This window comes from Athene cunicularia, assembly GCF_003259725.1.
Source record: "Athene cunicularia isolate RWA chromosome Z unlocalized genomic scaffold, athCun1 chrZ_part1, whole genome shotgun sequence".
Classification (NCBI taxonomy): domain Eukaryota; kingdom Metazoa; phylum Chordata; class Aves; order Strigiformes; family Strigidae; genus Athene; species Athene cunicularia.
The window spans coordinates 3,566,158-3,585,773 of record NW_020799142.1 but is presented as its reverse complement, the minus strand read 5'-3'; the positions used below and the strand labels follow the sequence as shown (position 1 = coordinate 3,585,773).

At 39.6% G+C, this 19,616-nt stretch overlaps 1 protein-coding gene across 1 annotated transcript in view; it reads left to right on the top strand.

Moving 5' to 3' along the window:
* Positions 1-5,763: 5,763 nt before the first annotated feature.
* Positions 5,764-19,616, top strand: part of EPB41L4A (erythrocyte membrane protein band 4.1 like 4A) — a 95,202-nt gene continuing 81,349 nt past the window's right edge. Inside the window, exons 1-2 of the mRNA XM_026865758.1 lie at positions 5,764-5,850; positions 14,605-14,709. Coding sequence (XP_026721559.1) covers positions 5,764-5,850; positions 14,605-14,709 — 192 coding nt within the window. The remainder of the gene's footprint in view (positions 5,851-14,604; positions 14,710-19,616) is intronic.

Here is a 19,616-nt window from a genome sequence, read left to right as displayed (position 1 = left end):
CCTCAACTTTTAAATGAATACAGTTATTTAAGAATAATTTAAGGTACACCTTGTAACTGTATACATTGAGAGAGAGAGAGATATTCTGAAAGTCCGATTTTGGGTGTCTTCCTATGCCCTGATGTGGTTATTGTCAGCAAGATAGTTTTTTGAGTAAGAGTTTTTATCATCAGGAAAAAAATTACACAAAAATTAAAAATCGTTATTTTACAAGGATGAGTGCTTAGTAATATATCACTCTGGAATATGAGTGTCACTGACTTCGTAATAGCACTTAAAAAAGCAGTACCTGGCCATATCTCTTTTACTAGCCTCTTGCCAAAGTGGTGGGTATAGGCATGGTTGAGGTCAACATAAAGTGGCATGCCTTAAAAACTTGCAGAAATGGTGCCTCTGAACTAAAATGCAAGGGAGAACCTAGAGGCTATTACTTTATTCAGTCCTGCTGAATATGCTGCTAGTTTTACGTAAACCATTTAATTTTATCCTCAACTAATCAGAACAAAAGGATGTGAGCTTCATGTCTTCAAACAAAAGGGCTTTTTTGCCTTTAGATTTCAGTGGGAATAGAATAATTTCCAAATCACACAGTAAACTCTAATTAATGTAAACAAAAGTAGTGCTTCAATAAGTATTCAACACTGATCAGAGACGAATAATTTTGCCTTCAAAAAATTGATACGACCAAGTGCACTTCAAGCAGGCTAAAAATTGAAGTAGTGATTTTCTATTTGAAATTTAATGGTCTCATCCACAGAACATGTTATGATTTGCTTGCAGTGAAAGAAGTGCACTGGTCATATCCAGTACTTTAAATTAATTCACTGGTCATGGTCATTTGAGGTTTATGTTGTGCTTTGTGACAGGGTACAACTGCAACAATACTGGAGCTGCTCTGATGGAGACTACTGACAATACCATAGTGATTTACCTGCAAAATGTGTTAGTAACAGAAAAGTTTGTACAGTCAGCTTTCAGTTTTATAGTTTATTTTGCCTTTATTACACCCATCAGGTTTTACTCTGTTAGATTTTAGGAGGGAGCTATGAGCTGTTTACTGCTTGGCTCCAAACAAAGGTGATTAAGCTCATGACTCCAGTAGCTCCACTGTGAGCAATTGTTGGTCTTATACAGAATTTAGGCGTAAGGCTTCAAATCTTATTTCTAATGTTAATCTGAGATCCTCTGCCTCAAAAGTCAGTAGTAATATTCCTATTGATTTAAACAGGATTGGGTTTTCACTCTATCAAAATACCTTCTGAGTGAAAATGCTGGAGTTGTTTTCACATCATCAGTGGTTTTGTATCAAACTTTTATTGTCTTCTGGTATTAATCGATATTTTTTTCTAATGTGAAATACGTTTGTGATTTTATGTCTGTATTCAGAAAGCTGTTTTTAAAAACTCTTTTCCTTCTTGCATGAGATGTGTAGGCAGACTCATAGAATACAGCAGATAGCCATCCCCATTAGCAAAGGATAGCATGCCTGAGGCATTTTATTGATTAGCCTCTTGAGTCAGATACTGAAGATGCTGCAAGTATGCAATTTTCATTACAGTCACAATATTTAGCCTATGAGCATCAAGGGGTTAACTGCTCACATCTCTGTGTACACTTTTGGTGATGAACAGACATATTTGTTAGCTTTGGACTAAATGTAGAGAAAGAAGGGTCTAATTCAGCAAAATTCTGTGTGTCATATTTGTGTATAGATCTTTATGTTATGCTTACCACTAATCTGCCTGTCAGCTGGAAGTGAAGAAATTCATACAGTGTTGCACATGTATATAATCTCTTTATATCCTTCTTCTTGGAGATGTATTACAGAAGTGCTGATTAAGTAAGGTTTTTGTTTTATTTTTGTTTCTTCAGCGTGTGTAATATTTTCATTAGCACAGGTAGGCAGCCACCATCTATATTAATATATATGTAAAAACTACATACTGTATTATAACATGTGTAAGATGTTCAGTTTCTTGTAGGTTCCATATCAAAGAACAAAAACCTTTAGGAACAGATTTCAAAGCTAAGGTATAGCAGTTCTTTGGTTTGTATCCTCATGTTAAAAACACCTTTCCTAACAACCTTGATATGTTAAACATTTATTAAAAATAAAGAGACTGTGGTAATTGTATTTTTATTGATGAGTTTACAAATTAATCATGACAGGTTGTACATACCTGTTTTAGAAAAATCAGTCTGGATCATCTTTATACAGTGCACGTGAAATTTATTTTCTATGCATAATCAAAACTGGTATATCTGAAATATTTACAGGTCAATAAAAAGATTTTCAGAAGAGTGTCTATAATATTACATGCTATAAATTTTCAACACAAGTTTATAATTGATGGTCAAGTAGCTACTGAATGTTGACTGGCTGAACAGTGACCTTATGGACATGCAAAATTGTGTTCTTAGGTATATGCAGTTTTCACATAGCATCTAAAGGCATTTCAAAAAATACTAACCATTTCAGAGAACAAATGAAGACTCAGCAGTGAGAAAGTAGTGTCCTTGTTTAAATCATTGGGGTTAACATCAAGTTACCACTTGAAATGTTTAATTACTAAAAGGGGAAAGGGATGGAGATCACAGGGGAATAAAAGAACTGCCTAAAATATGCCACAGTTTCCCTTAAACCCACACAGAATATTTTGTGCATTACTTTTTCAGGGGAAGAAAACTGGATTGTCATAACAGCTCCATGCCCAAGAAGTAATTTAGAATAATACTGACTTTTTAATAAAATCTCTGAGAAAATAGCTATAAATTCAGTCTGAAAAGCTTGTGGGATCTTCCTGAATGGAAGGTGCTAGGGAGAGGGTTGTTGCCACTACTGAAGTTGCTTAGTGTGTAGGTTTGCCAGCCACCAACGTTTGAAATCTGTGATGAGTTATGTTATTTCACAAAGTATTCAAACCAGTTTAGTTATTTCCAAGAGTGAAGCAAGGAAAAAAGAAAAAACAAAACACAAAACTATCAAAGAAAAAGAGCCAACTTTTGTCTGAGAAGCTCTTGAAGCAGTCTTGATAATTGCTATCAGTGTGCTCACCATGCTGGAGATGTGTTATTTTCTGTTCTTTTAAAGATGTGTTTGCAATAAGTTATGCTAAAATACCTCCCTTGGGAGAGATTTCCTCAAACTTTATCAGTTAAATCCTTTAAGAATGCTATTTCTTTCCATCCTCATGAAGTCCCGGTGGTTGCAGTGTCCTCTGTGTAACTGATGTTTATGGCGCTTGAGTTTGGACATCAGAACAGAAAACAATTTTCTAGCATCTGGAGCTGTCAGATATGTTTTTGCTTTATCTGTCCCGCAGTACAACACTGTAGATAAATTTCCTGGCTTTATTCATGTGGAGACAATGGCCAAACTGGTTGGAGGGAGTGAAGGAATAGATTGAAGAAGAGTCAAAGCTGAGGTGGAAGGTAGGGAGGAAGGGAGGAAAGGCCTGTGATTCAATGCCCAGGGAGTTGAGGGAATATAGGGGAACCATTGGGATTGAGAGGCTGAGGGAAGCAGCAATGTATGCGACAAGGGAGGATGAGCATGGAGGCTGCTATCTGGAAAGAGACAGGTGGTCAGAAGGGACAAAGAACTGGGACATGGTTAGGGAAAACAGGAAAAAAACACATAACATGGTGGGTAGATATAATTAAGGAGCTCAGGACTGGCAGCCAGGGGTGAGGGATGATGCCAAGATGACGATAATCCTGTGTGAATTGGGCAGAGGGGAACAACTGCTGGTAATACTGACACAGTACATACATGCAAGAGACTGAATTAGAAGTTTGCAGGTTGCTTTAATGCTTTAAATTTTTATTTTGTGTGTTGTTACATGGATGTAACACTTGCCTTGTGTGTTTGCTTACGTGCAGGGTTATCATTCTTCAAAAACCAAACTGACTTGGATTCTGGTTTCTCTGAATGCACAGGGCTGAAATCTGCAATGATTCAGAAACTGATGGACAACTGATTGCTTCAGGAATTGATGGACAGCTGAATGAGGCACCCTTGCTGTGAGAGTGGGGTGAGGGGAAAAGCAGCACTAGTCAGAGGGTGAAGAGCAGCTAGGAGCTGTGACAGATAATGTCCTTTTCATCTCCCCTGCTGCCGCTGGTCTGTCCAAGTTCTTTCTTTCCTATGGAGGGGCTTTTTTGTTTTTTTTCCAGTCAAGGTTGTTAAAGTTGAATGCAGCCCAGTACCAGTAAAATGTTAGAATGACCCCATGCAGTGTGTGGCATTGGATAGCCGCTCTTTAGGACAGCCAGAAACTGTAGAAGGGGCAGGAGAGAATGCAGGTGTATAGAGTTCCCCATTAGCAACTACTACAGCCTGCTAATGAATAACTTATTCCTGTCCTGATGCAAATATCTTGACTGGGTTTTTTTGGGAGGGGGTTGCTAATGAGCATATCCAGAAACCTACTTTTAAAAGAAAAGTACTTGGAGTGTGTCTTGCTCTCATGAGGAATGTCTATTAAATAAGAAGGCATTTTTAGAAGTTTCAATCTCTTCAAACAAAATTCCAGATCGTTATTATGAGAAATTTTAATGAGAATTAAGTTTCCAAGTAGAATCAAATCAGTTGCACCATGGCAATTGAAGTATCAAAGCTTATAGGAAAAGTATGAACATTTTCTAGGATAACAAGTGTATCCTTTTGCCTTCTGTCAATGTTGTGGGAGTAAGTAGTTTTCTAGTGTCAGTCAAAATGAGAATTTGAACTCCATCAAACTGGAAATAAAACCTACTAAATAAGTAAAATGATAAAATGTTTTGGAAAAGTGTTTTGGGGATATGGCAGATCATCATTATATAGACTGTGAAAGGACACGTGTGTTTCAGTGGAAACATATTCAAACACAGGTGAATCTTAAACTAAAAATAAGCACTCTCACAACTGAACTACATGTTTATCATTGTTTTTCATTAGTTCCACTGAATTCAGTACCAAAATACCCAGTTCACAATTGACAGGTGGAAAGAAATAGTCATTAGGAGAACAGCAAATGAAAATACCATGAAGTTTTCTTGGCAGTCAGGGGCCCTGCGGGTCCTGATTAGGGATGGTCCAGAAATAGACCACAAGCACCTGGCGAGACAGAAGACAAGTACTTGCAAATTTATAATGCTTGTACTTCTCGTACACTCTTACAGATTTATTTCAAATGATACCCCCTGAATATGGAAGACGCATCCCTCTGAACCCACCCGAGGCTGTGAAGCTGGCAAGGCAGAAGGGGCCGTTTTCTCTGGGAAGTGTGGGTGGCTCCATGGTTGAGCAGGGAGCTCTTTCTCTCATGGGTGCATGGGGGAAGACGAAAGCTCCGGTTCCAGCCTTGGGCTGCCTGGCAGCAGACAGCTGGTGGCCAGCAGGGTGGGCAGGGGGAGCCCAGCACACCAGCGGCTCTGCAGGAAGCCCCACTGGGGGCAGGCTGCCTGCAGAAGCACCCTGCCCTGGAACTAGGGGGCACAGGGGTCATGCTGCCCCGCTGGGAACTGCACCTGCACAGGGCGCCCACAGAGACTGCCTCACCCTAACCTCACCCTCCTGCACTGTGCCAAAACACCCTGCAGGCAATTCCCACCATCAGGAGAAGCAGTGGGGCTCTGCAGTTTTTCTTCAGAGGACCATGCACAAAACCACTCTTGCTCCAAACCCAGGGAACACATAAAACTCTACAAGTGTAGAGGCTGCGGGCTTTGGTTGTTTCTGCAGAGCAAAGCTCAGTGCATCCCTAGACTTTTTATTCCGACATGCACCACCTCCAGAAGGCAGTTCTGGTTCACACCCAGCCTGAGCTGCCTTCAGAAGTACGTCAGCAGAGCTCACTCTACAGAAAGGTCAGTTCTACACCATGGGGGTGTGCATCTTGTGGAGGGAAAGATGCAAAAGAGCCAAAGATATGTGTGCTCTGAAAGGCTTGTTTAATGGAGAGGTCTTTTTTTCTTAGATTTCCCCCTCTTTTCTTTCCCTGTGTCACCCATGTCAGAGCCAGAAAGAAAAGGAGCCTCTGTTCTTTCAATAAATGAATTCTCTCTTTGTCTCTTCCATTAATTTTGCATCTGAGAAGGATTCCACTGTTTTTCTGGTAACTTTTGTTCTTGAGCTTCTTGTAATGTCTCTGAAAGATAATGAGACAATCCAGTTGACTGAATCAAAGGATAAACAAATCCAAGTCTCATGCAAACACCTTTGATTTTGAAGAAAGAAAATATAAGAAGATTTTCCAAAATATTTTTTGAACTGAGCTTGATAGAGGGCTCTAAGATGTGAAGTGACTTGAAGACATAGATGTATTATGCTATTGTGGCCCCTACTCTTGAACAAGGGGAGTAGAAAAAAGATTAAAGAACGAATTGAGAATTTCTTTGGAAATTACCATCTTAAGTTGTTGACTCCATGACCAGGGCTTTGAAAAGACTTAAGAGAAAGAAAATGGAGGCCAGAGGGGAAAAAAAAATAATTAAAATGTGGGATGACACAGGTAAAAGGGAGTAGCCTAAGAAATGAAGGAACGGGCCATTTACACTTACAAGTAATATTGAAAAAAAATATGGTCAAGAGGTTAACAGTGTCACCAGGGCTGAGAGCAAATGCTAAAAAGGACACCAAGTTTGGGCTTTGTTTGGGGCGAGGGAGTGTGAGAAGGTGGCTTGCTCGTTGGTCAGATAGTCTTGTGATGCTCTGCACAAACAAGTTTTTGCAGGCATGCTCAGCTCTTGACAGTACAGCTGCTTTTTCTGGATGAAAGAAATGGCAAAACAAAGGATTAGAAAGATATATACTGATCTTTTCTCCTTCCCATTCTTCTTGCTCCTAAAAAATCCCTGAACAATCCAACATGAAAACCCCCCACCAATTTATTAATAGTTTGAACCAACTTCTTACAGCAAGACTGTATTACTGTTACCGGGCTGCCTAACAGCTGAAGTAGTTGTAAATTTCCTGAAACACTCTGACAGAATGTCTCCTCTAATTTTTAAGATTTTCTCTTTCTGAAAGCCTTTTAGTGCTCTTTACTGACATTCTCCCTTGACAGTCTTGCACTCAAAGCAGTTAATTGAAGCATTTGACATATTTAAATTGTAAGTTCTTCTGCTCTAAAACTGCCATGCATAATGAGCTTAATGTGCTCAATAAAAATGCATACAACACCTAATTTGAAGGAAGAGTTTATGACTGATGACCATAGGAAAAGTTAGGAATGTCAGAATTAAGGCTTTGGTTTTTAAAGTGCCTCCCTTTTTCACACAGGCAGAAATAGAAGTATCGAAGAGGTGGAATAGAACCAAAAATACCAGAACTAGACAATTAAAATTAGAAGATGGTATCTTTGTATTTATTCTGCAATTTGTATGTTGTATGTACATTCATAAATTTACATACTAAGACATACTGCTCCAGTAAAACATAAGAAATAATGGAAATAGGGCAAATGGAATAAGAAATAAGGCTAAACTGAAAAGGTGACAACTGAAAACATGACAAAATGGAAATAGAAGATGCTTCAGAACAGATTTAAATACAAGTCAATATAAGCAACATCAGAAATAATTTTTTAAACAGCAACAAATTTATATGAGAAAGGTTTCAAGGAAGGCTTCAATTAATGGCAAAAGGTTTGGCAGAAACCATGGCAAAAAATTACCTAGAAAATATGGGATGCTTCCTTTATTTGGAATGAATGTGCTAAGAGTAAGTGCATGATCTTTGCTGCCAGGAGAAAACTCTGCTGAGGCACTTCAGAAGGCAGCTCAGGCTAGGTGTGAACCAGAGCTGTGCTCTAGAGGTGGTGCAGGAGGGTGAGGTTAGGGTGAGGCAGTCTCTGTGGGCGCCCTGTGCAGGTGCAGTTCCCAGCGGGGCAGCATGACCCCTGTGCCCCCTAGTTCCAGGGCAGGGTGCTTCTGCAGGCAGCCTGCCCCCAGTGGGGCTTCCTGCAGAGCCGCTGGTGTGCTGGGCTCCCCCTGCCCACCCTGCTGGCCACCAGCTGTCTGCTGCCAGGCAGCCCAAGGCTGGAACCGGAGCTTTCGTCTTCCCCCATGCACCCATGAGAGAAAGAGCTCCCTGCTCAACCATGGAGCCACCCACACTTCCCAGAGAAAACGGCCCCTTCTGCCTTGCCAGCTTCACAGCCTCGGGTGGGTTCAGAGGGATGCGTCTTCCATATTCAGGGGGTATCATTTGAAATAAATCTGTAAGAGTGTACGAGAAGTACAAGCATTATAAATTTGCAAGTACTTGTCTTCTGTCTCGCCAGGTGCTTGTGGTCTATTTCTGGACCATCCCTAATCAGGACCCGCAGGGCCAAGAAGGTACACTGGGTCACACAGCTATTTTGTAAGGAATATTTTCTGAAAAATAGAGAAATAGTAGTAACCAACATCTTAACCATTTCAAAGGAGTGGTTGTATGCTCTATTTTAAAATTTCATTCTTGATACAATGGTTTCTTTCTTTGATGTAGGTATTATTCAAAGTGCATGGGAATAATGGAAATAATAAATTCTTCAGAAGATCTCTTTTCTGTGAAAAGTTGAAATGCATTATTGTTGGTACCTTAACTCAGCTGTTATATGGTAAATTAACTGGATAATGTTAATATTAGGGGATAGATTAGTGAGCAGATTTTTAAATAAAATTGATAGGGCTGGAATCCCTCTACACAGAACTAGTTGCTGCCATTTTACAAATTATCATTCATGGCTGATGAGATCAATTTTAAAGTGTTAATATGTATTTAATTACATTTCCAAAATTTAGTTTTCTTTACTTATTTGCTTGCTGTCATTGCCCTTTGTTGTCTTCATTAGACTTTCATTCATGCTTGGAATATTTCTTATAATGTGTGTGCATGTACAAATTGCATTACTATACCAAGTAAATATAGTTGCTTATATCTCCCCAAAAAGGAGCTCACTGAGCTGAAGTAGTTTCCCATAAGCCAATATTTTGTTAAGTATTTTTTAAACTTTTTTCTTCTACATATCTTCTCTTTGAGTCGGGTAGATCAGTTTACATGTAACTATGACAAAGTCTCGAATTGTGCTCTAGCAAGTAGTTTCAAGGGAAGAGTTTTAACTAGCTGGAGACCCTGCTCACAGGAATCTTCTCCTCTCTTAAGGAATTGGCCTGTAAATGGATTTTTAAATGTATTTATAAATCTGGAACAGATACACTAATTATAAAACCAGACAGATAAGATTCACCTTTGGACATTTTCTGGAACAGCATTTTCTAACTGAATGCATTAAATTGACCATAAGTAAAACCAAAATGAGGCTGCAGGCATTTTAACACTCAGAATTTAAGAGTCAGTGCCATAGATTACTTTCTGCAGACAGATTAGGTGCTGTGTTGAGTTCTTCAGTGATGGGGAGGTGTGTGCATGTGTCCATAAATTTGTGAGGACTTCTCAGAAAAAAACCCTCTGAAAACAGGTTGATACATTTGCTGTCAGTGAAAGATGAGGAGAGAGGGAGGGAGGGATTAGTACAGTTTGAATGGTATATTTGTAGGAAGTATGCTTAGGCCAGTCTGTGTTACATTTGTGTGTGTTAAATCCTTTGTTTCTGAAAGTATTTACTTCTGTTATATGATTGTGTTGGGGAATGTCTGCACATAAAAAGTAACGCTACTGTAAATTCTTCTCTGTTCGGACATGCATGCTGCAAATTAAGGTCAAGCTGGTTTATCTAGGTTAATATTTGTAAATATTTAGCATTGTTATTTTAAAGATTTTTCTCTGCTTGAACACGCAGTGTGCAAATTGAGGCCTAGCTGCTTGACTGCCTTGGGGAAAAGAGGTGCTTACTCTTTGTTGGTAAAGACCACCAAGAACTTTGATTTTTAGAGCCTTGTGCCTTGCTGCTTTTATAAGTGGGAGGTGGTGTCTAGTCTTTTCTGAGCTTGAAGTAAGGGGGAAAAAGAACAGTGAAAAAGTGCTGTTTGGAGAAGCCTGTTTCTGTTGGATATCTACAAGGAATGGGATGAACTGGTGGCTTTGCTAACCTTCAGTTGCACAACTGCATGCTGCTTTGGTGCGTAGTTTTCATCTCTCCTTGGTAACCTTTACTTAGGGCAAAATACTGCAGTTGGTCTCTGAAAATGCTGTGTAAAGTTGTATATCTGCCTTGTATACTGATGCTGCCTGGCTGGTGATGCACACGAGGCAGTGTAGGAGTGTTCTTACTCTCTGCCCTTCCTTGCATACTGGTGGGGAAAGTGCTGGTGCCCGCGCTCCATTGCCAGCAGACACAGCACCTGATGTACTGCATGGGCACTTGCTGCTATCTAGCATTTTGTAGCAGATCGGATGTGCTTCCTGCCTGGAGGACTTGTTAGCAATGTAACCCATGCAGCCCTTACTGGACAGGGAAATATGGGGACATTACACAGGTGTTTCTGAATGTCTCAGATGGATTGTGTGTCATACCCCATAGCAACTTCCTTGTTTTTCCATGCTCTCTAATAAACTTCCTTGTTCAGCATTAGAAACCTGCTCTTGTTACGAATTGTTATCTCTTGCCAGTATATAAGCAGAATAGCTAACTCATCAGCAGGTGTGACTTTACAACAAACTCTAACAATGGTCATGGTGAAGGCAGGCATCTCAAAAGACAATGGTTATATTCAACCAAAGTTTTAAGACTTTTTTGAATGAAGGCTCATGAGCTCATTGGAACCTTCCTTAGCATTTATGAGGTTGTAAGAGGTAGAGTCTGTGGATTGAATTACTTTCAGGAGAAAGGCTTCATGATGGGTGCTTGAACTAAAAGAGGTGATGTGGTTTTTATTTTGTTTTTAATAAAAAGGACTTCACTGCTTACACCCCTTTTCTTTCAAGAGGAGTAGCATCCTGCTGAGGCAGACGTTGCTGCATGTCTTGCTTTGTCTTTAAATTCAGTTATCATCGATCATGGATCTGATTTGGCCTGCACTGCTGTATACAATACAAAAGAGAGAATTAAAAAAATCCCAACTAGAAAAAACTCACTGGAGCTAAAAAAGCAATGAGCAGTGTGGAAGATAAGAATTCCTGGTGACTAAATATAATGTGAATATGTTATAGTACTGTATGTACCATTTTCAAAAGATCGATTTCTTTTGATTAAAAAAATACAGTTAAATCAGATCTCTCCTGAATGTTCTGGCTGTCATTTTCTTTTAGGCAGTAGAAACCTGCCTTTCTGGTTTATGCAGCCACAGTGCTAACATGTAAAGCAAGATGTTATGACTCACTCGAACAATTCTTTGTTCTCTCTTGAAAACATTGCTGATGGTATTTTCAAGTATACTTGGGTTTACCCCTGAGAGTGTAAGCCTCTAGCAAATCTGAGTTTAATGCAAGGCAGATCATGTAATTTTTGCAATGCCCTATGATGTGAATGTAATCCTGTTAACATCTTCTAGTTTTGCAGTTTTGCTGAATTTTGCTGTAATTTTATCAAGGGATAAGATGGCTTTTCTTAGTTTGCAAAACTTACTTCAAATGTCGTAAAAAAAGTGTTTCAGGACTGAGAAGTAGCCACTTAGGGATTAATCAGCAAAACTGCTTTCTTAACTCCATATGAAGAGGCAATTTACTTGCATGAAACCCTGAAATCACGTGGCTTAAAATGAGAACTTGAATTGAAAATGAGGTTGCAGTGGTTTCAGCAAGGTTTTACCTGAAGAGCGCTCCTCAGTGCTGGGAAAACAGGGGTTAAGGAAGGTGAGGTTAGAGGGTGTGGGGATACCTGCTGGCTCTCATCCTGGCAGTTTCCTTTGGAAGCACTTTCGTGTGTACCTGAAAGCACCGATTAAGGGTTTGAAGGTGATTGGTGAGAAGGGCAACAGAGACTACAGCATGCAGTCTGTTTTGACTGAGGCTAACCAAAGTGATGAGCGTCTTGCTGCTGTAGAGGTGGAGAACCCCCAGCTATTGTAAATTGGATGGTTATGCTCAGCATTTCCCCACAGCTGGACCACCTGTTTATGCAGGATCTGCAACAATGGAAGTGTTAACCGGTGACAAGAATTTTTGTATATTTTTTTTCTCTCAGCCTAGCAATATAAATAAAAAACCGTTAAAAAGCTTTTTACGCATTGTTCCCATTTATCTTGGAAAGGAATGAAGGGATCTTTAATTTCAGCCAAACCAGGTGTGAAACATGCATATGTCTTGGGGCTAACACACTAGCTTTAGCGTCCACGGGAGGAAAGCTGTCCCAAAGATTCTTGCAGTCCTCAGCTGCCTGAAGAAGACAATTTCCAGCCAAGAAGGCTAGCTGGATCCTAAACTGGTGCTGAGTTACGTAAGTTAACTCTTACGAGACTTAAGTTTCTTTGTCACGTTAGAATCTTTGATTACTCCCAGGGGTGTGTATTATTATTGTAAGATGCCTGAGTGGAAAATTGTCAGCCTCATGTTTGTTGCTGGATTACTATTTCTGCGTTATGCTAATTAACTGATGCTATGAATGACGTTACTAGTCAGACAAAGCAGAAAGCTCTTTGAAAACAAACTGATTTGAGCTTCACCATCACAGAACCTCAGCATGCCTTTGGGCACCACTCTGTGCCCCCTGGAAGCCATGGTGCAGGCAGCACCTTTTATGCCTTCTGCAAGGGTTTATTAACCGTGCTTTGATTAACTGTGTAAAAACCCTGTAGCTCTGAGCAGGTGAGAGCTCCTGTCTATAATATTCCTTTAATGCTTAGTACCCAGTTGGAAGTCTTACCATCATTATCTGCTTTAGTTAGGGCTGCATGTTTATTTTGAGCTTTTCCTGTGTGTTTCTAGAGATGCCTGCCCAATCCTACATTCCCCAAACCTTGTTGTATGTTTAAAAGGTAATGGAAACAATTCCAATGGTGAAAGGAATTTGGTTTTTATGAGGTATGAATGAGGAGATAACTATGTGCTTTTTAGTGGGACATCACTTCTGCTTCTTTGAGTAACAGCTGATTTAAAGATAAAATGAGGCAGGACAATTACTGCTTCAGTCTTGAAGCTCTGCTGTCTAGTAATTTAACCTGCATTAAAAAAAAAAATAAAATTTAAGGAGTGTTTTGTTTTGTTCTTGTCTTTTTGCTGTAGTGCTCCTGATAGTCACTCTATAGCTAAGAGGAGCTGATTCTTGTCTTACATTTTTCTTACAACACAAGTTCTGTTTCTTGTTGAGGAACCTGATGATAAAATCACTATATTGCTCTGCATTATCCAGAATGTTAAAATGAGATGAATTTTTGCTTACCTTCATCATGTTTTGCCCCAAATTGTTTTCCATTTTGTGGCTGATCATTAAGTGTCACTATTACATGCTGAGGGAATATGTAATTACAGTTGATTAGTATAAACAACCCGTATGATGGCTTTAGATTTGTAAACACTGAGAACCTTTGAAGAACATCTCCTGGTTTAAGCAAATACAGTAAATCTGGTGAGCAGCATGGATACACAATTTCCAACCTAACAGAGATGTAATGGCTTGCTTAGTGTGAGTGGCCATCTGAAATAGTTGTATTGGCCCTGCCCATGTGACTAGGTACAAATCCTGACCAAATGCACCTGCTGGAAAAAAAATAGCTGCATCTTCACTGTCATTATGTGATTGATAGTTTACCAGCAAAGCTAAATTTAATGAAATTATTTGTTTGTACGCTAAAAAGTGAAATAGCACAAACAGTATCCCACAGCTTCCTCTTCCTGTTTCTTTTCTCTCTGGTAATTTTACTACAGTCTAGCAGTTTATACAATATGAAGCAGTTAACTAAAACCTAATTATGAGTTATGTTCGTATTTTCTTGTGGAGTCTAGGACTGTAGTAGTCAAATACTCTAATTGATTCTGAGAGGGGATCATTCTGTGTAATTATTCTCAGTCGTTTTAGCCTGTTATTGGCTGCTAGGCAAACCGACAAATAACAGGCATTCGGGTGGAAGTGAGGTTTTTATAATGCATTCTCAACAGCATAGTGTTCTTTGCTATATTGTCCCCAGCACTGTTTGCTAATACTGGCATAGACCCTTAATGAAGTACTCTTCAAGAAAACAATGTGATTATTTCAATTCAGAGTGTTGGATGGCTCCCACTTATACTATCAAAAATACTTTAAAAGAAAACATAACTGAACCTTCTTCACAAAGAGTGGTAACAGAGTAGCTAACGATATATAATTTAGAACTTAAGGGCACAGTTTTGCCTTCTGATCTATGCTGTTGGAGTTTGAGCGACAGACCCGTGCTGGAAGGATGAGTATGATTTTAGAATTAAAATATGTCACAGGGGTTAGAGTTTTGATCAGAGAACAGGTTTTCTAGATTAATGCTAGGTTCACCAGGATTGTGCTTATGCAAGTACACTTGAGGATTTGTTTTCTTTGCTATTTTGTAACTATTGACCTGCCAGCTACCTAATAGTATTTACCTAATGATTGATTAAACATGTATGAGGGCAAAATATTTTCTTCCGTACAGCTGAAAGTTGTGTTAGAGGCACTGAGAACTGCCTCCTTTTTTTTTAGACAAAGCTAACTGAATGCATGAATGCCACTGCACATAGCTGACAAAGGCAGAAGATCTTTGTGAAAAGGTTCTCCAAATTCTTTCCCACAGAAGTCAACGAAAGGGTCGGTTGTCCTGGGCTACGTATTTCGTCACTTAAACCTAGTGGAGATAGATTACTTTGGACTGCGCTACTGTGACAGGAGTCATCAAACGGTGAGTAAAAGACACAGCAGATTTTATTTTTTCATATGTAAAAATTACCCTGTTTGTGCCATTTGCCTGTAGAGCATTAAATTGTCATATAATAGTTTCACTAAACTTTTTCCTGGCTCAGGTTTCCAGTAATAGTTTCTTTGTGTTTTTTTGCATTAAAGTCTTGGAATAGCTATTAATATCTTAGATAGGATTAGAATCAGATGCTAAATGTTGTTTGAAACTAAATGAAGGAAGTATAAACAGTACAAAATTATGATATGAAAGTAGGATTAGTATTTTTTCCCTTTTAATGCTGTGTCCTGAAGTGAGTGGTTGGTGCATTATGCTGTCCAGATTTGCTTGGCCTTGTGGCGTCTGGGTGTGTCACAGGCTGCTTCACTTGGACCACTCGCTGAATGCCTGTTTCAGAGTATATCTTTTGGTTGGTGTGGTGGCTGCCTGTTCACTGGTAGAGCCCTAGGAGTCAGGGTGTTGGCAGTAACATTTTCACTTCACCTGAATCATATCTGTGTCCTTGAGCCCATATTCTCTTTAGCCTTCTTGTCAGGGACTCATCAGACATCTGAGAGCTTTTTCCACCAGGAGATTACAGTCCTAAATAAGCAAGAAAATTTTAACAAGGCTGAGATGTTCCAGCCAAAACAGGCAGAGGCCTGGGGCAATGCAGTCTGGAGTGACCCCTTGAAAGGCCTGTGCAGGGTTACTGCTGTCAGAGGTGAGAAGCAGGGGATGCTCAACAGGTAAGACTAGCTGGGGTAGTCTTCATATTACCTTAATTTTATAAAGGGAATAATACCTGGCCTGTGGTTAAATTAAGTCAGGCAGTTACGCTTTTAAAGTCACTGTTCTCTGTTGAGAGTACTGCACAATACCCTGACCTCAAGAGATGGCATGTTTCATGTCATCAGAATATTAATAATTTATTGAATTGGCTAAATATTTGCCAGTTTCTTCTGTTTAGCCGAAGTTGAACATGTAACCGAAGTCAGAGCAGTATTAGCAGAAGATTATTGATTGATGCTGAGAGCTACAGACTGCCCTCCTCACTGTATCTTTATTTCTGAGTAGTGTAGACATCTATGAATTCAGTTCCTTGATAAACTTCTAACCAAGTTTCATTCCATGGAGTTGAGAGTCAGATTTAGTGGTGAATTAAAGGCAGACTGTTAAAACCAGTATATTTTGATTTCCTGAGGAAATTGAGGTGTGAATGAAGAGTGGGTAGATACTTTTTGCTCTCAGAATTTGTTTCCCTTTTTCCTGTAGAGGAAAATAAAATAGAAATGGCTATCAGTGGGAACATTTCCAGAGGCATACAGACTGCGTATTTAATGGTGTATATGGCATTATGAAAATAAGAGAGGATTACACCTCTTCTCTGAAAGGTTTAACACATAAAGGCACATATTAGGACATATCCTGCTAACACATTAGATTTGTTTGTATGGTACCAGTGCATTTTTTATTATGGTAGTGTGCATGAGCTGTAGGCCATAATCACATTAACTCAGCCTTTCCAATTACAGCTTTTTTTTTTTTTTTTTCCTTTTTCTTTCACATGATGCTCTAGTGGTGTAAATTTAATAAAGAGGCTAACACATCTTTATTTTCTGGCTGGCCCAAGGTCCAGAAGCTGCTGTGCTTCTTGATTTTTCCCATGGATTAGGAAGGTGTTCATCCCACTTCCCTCATTTGCCTGCTCTTGCACAGATACCAGTCTTGTGGGGATACAGTTTGCACTAGCACAGACATGGAGTTCCAGCCTCTCTGTGCATGGACGCCTGCCAGCCTGTATTTTGCCTGTTTTATGCACCAGTGGGCAGGCACCTCTGCTGCCTGTTTGCGTCCTGGTCCCCTGATGGGAGCATGGCCTGCTCACCCCCACCTGTGGGTTTCCTTTGCAGGGGCATCCCAGGTGTGCAGGGCAACTTTGTCCTGGCATGCAGCTGGGAAGCAGCCAGGAGGTTCAATGAGAGATCACAGCAGTGGTCCAGGTTGCAGAGTGCGCTTGCCCTGCCATATAGCTGCTGCCACAGTGACCAGCTGAGTTTGTGCTGTAGGTTGCACCTGGGCTGTGCTGTAGCAAAATATTGTGGAAATGCCTGTTCTGTTTGTCACTGTATGGATAGTTAAAAGTTGATGCAAAGTTCATAAATTAGTAAAGCTGTGCTATTATGTTTAGTTTTACATGTTTTATTACAACTGTTGCTAGCTAGCTATTTTTAGCGAAATCTTGTAAGCTCTTGAGAATGGCCAGTAAAAAGGGAAAGCTTCCATGCAACAAACAACAACTTGCTCTTTAGCTGTAACCATACATTCAGTTGCTCTCTGAATGTGGCTAAAATGCTTTGGGATGTTGTGGGAATTAGTCCTGTAATACCTGGCAAGAAGCCTAGATTTGAAATTTGGATTGGATATGTTTTGGATCAGCCACAGTAGATTTCCTAAGGGAAAGGGAAAAAGGTTACCTTGCTAATTAATTTTAAAACTGTGCTTCTGAGTTGGTCTCAGACAAAGAAACATGAATGGAGGTTTGACTACCTATTAATACATTGCTCGTGGTGGCAAATATTTTATTATTTGCTCTGTCAGTTCTTTTGTCACACCATATATTTAAAAGAAAGTTGAATAAAGCAGACTGGACAAAACTATGTATTTTAAAGAATGCAACCCAATCACAAAATAAACATTTTTTTTTATTAAGGGTTTGAAATAACTTGTTTAGTTATTTTCCCCATTACTTTTGCATGCTTCAGCATTTCCAGGTGGTCTTTTAAGCGCTGTGTGCTACCTCTTATGTGGGTGGTATCATAGTTATTTTAGTAGTACCAGTAAGGCTCTAGTCAGTGAACAATGTTTCACTGTGATGTGCAGTATATGAATGCATAACATTAAAATGGTCTTCCTGAACAGCTAACAAACTAATTAGCACATGAGGGAGAACAGCTGGATCCAGCAAACAGATTGACAGAACTGGATGGCACTGGGAAGACCATGAACAATAAGATAAAGCATAAATTGGATGACAGTTTCTAGGATAGTAATTTGGTCATATTACACAAATTTTGCTTTACATTTGACATTACAGGGTCCCACAAGCTCCATGGCAAAAGGACAGTATTTAGTTTGCAAAATCAAGCTCTGGAAGATTGAGTTACCAGAACAGTGTAAGCTGTATCTATCTTGTGCTCTGAACAGGACAGGAGTCCCCTAAGAAAAAACAAAAAGTATCTTGTAGTAATTAATTGAAGTATAACATTTAATAAGGAATTTTAAATATTGTAATGTAAAACTACACCCAAATGGGCAGGTGTCTTGAACTAATGTAGTAGGTTCTCAGTAGTGTTTCCTGAACTCTTGAGTGCTTTGGTTGACAAACTACATGGTGCTTTTTAACGCAGTACATGAGTACCTTTTTGGTGCAAATTCTTTAAAAGGAAGACCAGTTTTCTTGAGTGCAACTGAATCTCTCAGTGTGCTTCATCAGCCTTTCACCTGAGCTTTTTGCATTGCTGCAAAGACTGCTGACACTAAATTTAGGCTAAGCTGAGACTGGGTACTGTCATAATGCTTCTTGGTGTGGAAGGTCAGCTGGGTCCTGATTGACAGGGAAGTGTAGTCACTTTGCTGCTGCCTTTGTGACTTCTCCAGTGTGCCTTAGGATAGTCGTGCTAATTACTGTTCTGGCAGGAGGCCAGTGTTTTCTTGAGGCACACAAAAGGCAGAATGGAAACGACAATTCTAATGCATAGTATTTCGGGAAAAACTGAGCAGAGGGAAAGGGTACTTTTGAAGCCCAAAGGCAGTCCCTTGTCAAATCACAGAAGTGTGCTGAAAGAGTCATGCTATTAGAGCTTCTCTTACAAAAAAAGATTTTGATACTCCCTTATTGCAGAAAACTAGAAAACCGAGAGGTCTGTTGATAATAACAACTTTTCTTTTTTTTTTTTTTTTTTTTTTTTTTTTTTTTTTTTTTACTTCCAGAAACGTGGCTGCGCTTTACAGTCTGACATTGGTCAGGTTGGCCCCTCACCATCCCTAAACGCACTGTTATGCTAAACCTGCTTAATGTAAAGCCTCAGGAGACATGTCTGCATCGTACAGCAGGCTGTGATGCAAATACCCTTCTTTTATTATCCAGTATAATGATGATCTGAGCTATTATATTTACAATGTACCAGAATACTGATACTCTTCGGGCTTCAAGGGGAGAAATACAACTACAGCAAGCTGTATCAACACATTAATTCAGTATCACGGCCAAGCTCATTTCCTCAGCTGCAGTTAGTTCAGCTGCAGTGTGAACATGTGTATACTGCTCTAAGATTTGGAGCTAACACGAGATGGGAAGCTTTCTGTACCATGCATCCACTCTGCAGAGTAGATGTGTTTTTTCTCTGCTGCCATAGGGAAGGTCTGTTTTGAGCATACAAACCTGAAAGCACAGCAGGTGGGAGGTAGCCCACGGCAATAGATTTCACAGCTGCATAGCCCAGAGTCCATCTAGAGAGAGAGGGGAGATGCAGGTCTCAGTTTCTTGTAAAGCTGAACTTTCTACTATGAGTCTCTGTGCTGCAGTCAGCTGTGGCAAAGTTGAGTGCAGAAGCCAGTGCCATGGACTGCATATCACTGCTGTGCAAACTCAAATATCAGAAAGTTGTTCCTTGATCGATCCAGTGTGATAAATAAAGTAACTGCAGTGTGCTTAAATTACCAGGTTACTATACCAAATTGGATAGAATAACAGATTGAACAAGATGTATGTACTTTAACTATAGAAACAAGGGCATGGTTTTAATAAAAGGTTTGTTTGCAATAAAAAATGTCTGTTCTGTAGGGAGTTACTGTCATATAACTTAATGTGTGTTTTGATCTCAGGATCTTAGAAAAACAAATGAACTGTA